Below are 6,000 nucleotides of genomic sequence, written 5' to 3'. Positions count from 1 at the left end.
GACTGCTAGTAGGCACAAGTCTCCAATAGCACAGAAATTTCTGTTGAGCTAATAGATTCAACCTGTTTCTCCACAAATACTTACTGTTTTTTGTGTTTTAAATTGGACTTCCAAAATAAAAACCAATTGGTTTGTGGCCTATGTAGTAAGTATCAAATCAAAAGGCATGGAAGGAGTTGACAGGAAGTAACTCAATGTCTCACATTATATAGACTTTTCCTTGAAAATTGGGTGATAAAGATCAACATATTTGCATTCACTTGATGCTCATAAAAATTGACTCATCTAATTTCAACTCTTCTGGTCTTTTCCACTCCCATGTCTTCTGCATCTGGTCTGCATTCATTAAATTATATGAAAAAGCACTTTTATATACTTTTCCTGCATAATATTTTACTTTTTTTCCTGAATAATAATAGTATGCACAATACATAATTAAAATAAAATTATATGGTTTCCATAAAACAAATTCAATTTTCTATGTGATAAAGGTGAGAAGCAGAGTTAGTACCAAAAATTTAATAATGGCAAAGCATCTGTTAAATTAATGGTAGGACTTTTTTTCCCCCTATCTATGGTGGAAAGCTTCTGAAGAGTCTTGTGAAGTACATACTAGCATCCAGTTGTAACAAAGAACTAACATCAATAAGCAAGTTTGCTTTGTGTTATAAAAATATCAAAACAGTAATAATTTCAAGGTTTCTTTTCCTTTAGAATCTTGCTACCTACCCTTATTCCAAAATATAAAATAATTTTTTCATCAAAATATATCATTGATGATAACCATGACCCATTGTTTTGCATCTAAAATTGATTTGACTTGAAAGTTAATATTCACTAAGAAAAATTTGTACAAATTCTATCTATATTTCTTTCACACTCTGGAAAACAATTTCAAAACCAAAGCTTGTGAATGCTATGTACCTTTCTTTGCAAGGTAAAGAGAATCATTGAACCTATAATAGAGTATACTCTGGGGTTGCCTCTTGGTCTAGTAAAACACAATTCTTAGGATAAAATGTTGAACTTATGATGTTCAGAGATAGTAAACATCTTTGAATTCAGCAACATGAGAATTCTGAAAATCAGACTGTTGCCTCAACTGAAAACTTATGGATGAAACAGATATAACCTTTCCAAACTTAGGGTGAGGTTATTAGATAAAAGCATACCCACCAATGAAGGTGGTGACAGAGCAAAGAGGCCACAGAGAGAGGAAACTGGGTGGTAACTCATTGCAGTTCACTCTTGAACTCAGACTACCAGTGGCATGAGTGTCAGTCAGCAGCGACCCTGCGCAACTGGGTGCCAGTGCCGCGAAGGGCCCAAGTAAAAACACAGAAAGGGTGGAGTCTGAGAGAGCTTCTCAGATATTTGCTTGTACGTTTCACAGATTTCTTCACAAAAGAAAATTGGGAACTGCTTCCAATATCCAAAACACATTTATAAATATCACCAAGCTACAGATTCAGCAACGGATTAGCAAGAAGATCACTTTAACACTCAGTTAACTTGTGTGTGCACACGCATGTATCTGTGGGTTTGAAATACGTAATAGAAATATTTGCCACATACTCCTACACTGCTCAAAAGTAATGTATTTCAGATAAACTGAGCAGTGTCTTTCCTTGCTACTCCAGTCAGTCACTACTGGTCTGGGGACGGTGAAAGTGTAGAGGGGAACCTAACGCGCTTCACTTATCACCTGGAAGAAGAGTTAGAGATAGAGGTATCCCACCCAATAAACCAAGTTGAAGAGCAGGAATGATGTAGGGAAAAAGACCCGTGAATATGAGTCCAGTTCCAAGATGTCTATGTGAATATGTCCTTTTCTCCAAGATCCTGATTTGCATTCTTCATAGCAGCAGAAGAAACTCTGACAGTCTTTGCCATCCAAACACTCATAGACACAGGTATCTTCTAATTCCTGCCAGTACACGGAATTGTTTAGAGTAACTGTTACAGGTGGTGGTGGCCTCATGTCAAGGAGAGAATAGTTCTGCAGACAACAAGAACCACACAAAAATCATCATGAAATGCATCAACGACAGCTCGAGATGAATCAAGCTATAAGCATAGATTATGGCTGTCCACAAATAATGGTGACAATACTATGCCCCATGCCTGCTCCCCGATCCCTGCTATGGAGAGTTCAATCTTTGCAAATCTAATGGAAAAACAAAAAACTAGAGTTCAGTTTTCCAAATTTGTGTTTCTCAGATTACTGATAAGGGAGATTCAGGATTTTTTCAAATGTGTACTAGACATTTCAAGTCTCTGTTCTGCCCACTTCTCTGCTGATTTGGAGTATATATGCACACACATTATATACAATTCTTCAAATGTTAAACAATACTTATCAACTTGTGGAGAAATACATTTCTTTTCTTTCTAATCAGCAAACAGTAAAAAAGCTATGGTGTGTAGGAACGATAAGAGAGAATCTTCTTGTTCCATGTAATTCAGATTAAAAAATGAGCTTTCAGTGCGTGAACACCAGACATTGCTTGTCATCTCTTAACAGTCAAAAATTGTATACAATTGGAATGTTTCGTTTTCTACTTCACAAGCTCTCTTCCTGATGTGGGGAAGTCAATATTTGGGCAGATGAGGCGAGGGGATGACTTATAGTCACTCATAAATGAGAGGAATCATTCTTAACCTTGAGTAATGGCTTCAAATAGACTTGTCAATTCTTCAGGCAGTTGAAGAACTCTCCTATACAACTAGAACTGTGTACTAAATTGAAGTTTTTAGAGAGGATCAGTTCAGTTCAGTTCAGTCATTCAATCACTCAGTCATATCTGCCTCTTGCAGCCCCATGGACTGCAGCACACCAGGCTTCCCTGTCCATTTAGAGAGGACAAATTTCTAAGTTTGACTGAATAATGTATGAAAACTAAAAACCATAGTTGTCTTTCTCTTCTAATTTTACTTATGCTGCAGGAACTGAGGATCTGAGGTGTGAAAAGAAACAGTATATGTCAGTGGAGGCTGAAATTAAGGGAGAGGGAGGCACATAAGCCCTTTGCGTAATGCTGGAAGAGAGGCCTTTCAGAATTCATCATGAATATGATATATATATTATATATTATTATTACATATATTTTATTAATACACATATTATGTAATATACATAAAATAATATCATATATATTGTGTATATATACATATACAATATTGTATATTGTATAGACAATATATAATAGTGTAACATATTAATTATAATTATCAATATAATATACAATATATTATATTGTATACTATACTGTCTATAGGTATATTATATAATATACAACAATTAATTAGAATTAATTTATTAATTACAATATTGTAATATTGTGATATTATTGCAATATTGTAATATTATTGGTATATTGTAATATATTATTGTATAATATATTATTGTATACATTATTGTAATATACACTATTGTATATGTATATAATACATATAATATAATTATATATAATATAATACATGATATATGATATATAATATATCAATATATATCAATATATAACATACATATATAATATATTATAGTATTATAAATACAGTGTTAATAATATAATATAATATAATATATAATACAAAATATAATGACCAGAAATAATAAATATATCATATTATATAATTATATTATATGATATATATTATATTATAATATATACTATATGCATATAATTATATATTATTATATATAATTATATTATATAATATATAATAATATATTTATTGTGTATACATATATACATGTACATATGTATACAATATATATACACATATATATGAAAACAATATATATACATGTATATATGTATATATGTATAATATATATAATACTGTATATAATATATATGATATAATCTGTATCAGATAATATAGATAATATATATAATCTATTATATAAAATATATAATATGTATAATTATATAATATATGATATTATTATATATTAATTATATAATATGTATTATTATATATTTTATTTATATTTACTTATTTATATTAATTAATAGATATTATATATTCTTGTATATATTTATATAAAACCAAACCCCATAAATACAAGGAAACATGGCAGCTTTTCCCTTCTACTCTGGATATCACATTGATTGGATATTTCTCTGGCTCTGTGGTCCAGCATTCAGCGTCACTACTGGTAGCCTCTGGGGCACCCTTTAACTGGGGAATGTCTGTGTGAGGCTAAACGAAGCCAAGATGCTCTGGGCCAATAGCCAGCCGGGAGCCATGACGCAGCTGCCTACTTTCTTCCGCACTTCTAGGCAATCGGAAGAAATGAATACCTTGGTGTCCCTCTGGCTCTAGTGTAGGTGCATGTTCTCCAGGTTAATTGTTCTTAAACCGGAGTGGGTGTAGATTTTACCTGGAAGTTTGCTGAGAAAAGCAAATTTCTGACTCAACTCTGGTGCATTTGGGGAATTTTTTTTTTTATAATCTCCAATTAGAAAAATCTGCTTTTATTAAACAATAATTGTACATGCGTTTTGACAGTGTTCAGCCAGATTTTCATCCTTTTATTTCTTCAACCTTTTTTACCTGTATAGTGTCACACAAAGATGTCCAGCCATATCAAGCAGGCAGGACCAACATGAAGAGCTGTCTCAAAATGGGCATCAGAAGTCTCTGCAGGGATGGAGACAGCTCACTAGAGATTAAAAGGATGCCCAATGAGGTAACAGGCTAACAAGCATATGATTTCTGGGACAAGAGAACTATATACCTCACTTCTTCATTTAGAGAACTAAAATCCATGATCACTGAAACAAATAATAAGAGATCTCTAGTTATATCTTTATAGCTCACTGTTGTAAAATGACATATTATAATATTGAAATAAAACTTATAATGTTAAGAACTGTAAATAGCCATATGTTAAATTAAGTACTTCTTTAAATTCAGTCCCGCCATTTGTTAAGATAGTTTCAACTATGCCCCAAATAGAGATTTTAATTAATGAATCTCCAGGGTCATCTTCAGCCCAGCTAGTCCCTGCCTGACTCACTCCTGTTTTGCTTCTTTGTAAATGCAGTTCCTTGACTTCCTCAGAACCACTGCGCTTCCTGGGCAGCAAGTACTACTGCATACTCAGAGTGGACTAGCCTTGCATTTTATGGGTTAGGTAACTGAGGCACAGAACAGTTTGGACAACTTGCCCCAAAGCAACATATGACCCTCAGGAGGCCAGCTCCTGCCTCTGGTTACTGAGAGGCTGTTCATCTCTGCTTTTCCTTTTTGAGGAGAGTGGCCCCTTAACTAACCTAACACTAGATATAGAACTGAATACATACACAATAGAACTGAAGACATTATCATCTAACAGTTGAAAAACTCCAGTTTTTTTGGGTTTTTTTTTTTTTTGGTCTTCTGAACTCCTGTTGAAGACTTTCTGATGATGTCTTGCTAGCTGGCCTGGAGCCCTTTCTGTGAATTGTTTTTGTATGTACTTTCTTTAGGGTCATTACATTTTCCAGCTTAAGAATTTCTAATTTTGTGGCTATTTTTTTTTCTCTATGTTAAAACATTCTTTATTACTTTTGACTGTATCATTTCTATACCAAAGATGTCAATATTTCTTCCTCCACTCTTAGCCCCCTGGTTGTGTGTGATAATGTATTTTCTGGGCCTCAGACTATTTGTTCTGACTTGTCTCTGTTATTTAGCATCCCCTACTTCCACCCCTTCCCATTACCTTTCAGTCTGTTTCTATTTGCCAGCATTTGCTGGCAAAATCTATGTCCACTATAGTTTCCCACAGCTAGAAAAATGGCTTCACTTCTGTCAGAACTATAATGATACACACTTGCAGAGTATAGATAATTATACAAGCTCCTGATGAAACTGATGGAAATGAACTGGACATAAGATGCTGATTAGGAGCTAGAAAACCATCTATCATGTACGGGTGGGCATAAAACATTCAGTGCAATTTGTGACTTCTTATGTACAAAGGAATAAAAATAATTAAAGTAAAAG

At 33.4% G+C, this 6,000-nt stretch overlaps 1 protein-coding gene across 1 annotated transcript in view; it reads right to left on the bottom strand.

The window, feature by feature from the left end:
* Positions 1-1,717: 1,717 nt before the first annotated feature.
* GABRG3 (gamma-aminobutyric acid type A receptor subunit gamma3) overlaps positions 1,718-6,000 on the bottom strand; it is an 820,406-nt gene continuing 816,123 nt past the window's right edge. The window contains exon 10 of the mRNA XM_052659706.1: positions 1,718-1,999. Coding sequence (XP_052515666.1) covers positions 1,718-1,999 — 282 coding nt within the window. The remainder of the gene's footprint in view (positions 2,000-6,000) is intronic.

Source organism: Budorcas taxicolor, chromosome 21 (genome assembly GCF_023091745.1).
Source record: "Budorcas taxicolor isolate Tak-1 chromosome 21, Takin1.1, whole genome shotgun sequence".
NCBI lineage: Eukaryota > Metazoa > Chordata > Mammalia > Artiodactyla > Bovidae > Budorcas > Budorcas taxicolor.
Note: the sequence above shows the minus strand (reverse complement) of the source record. Positions and strands in the feature narration are given on the sequence as shown.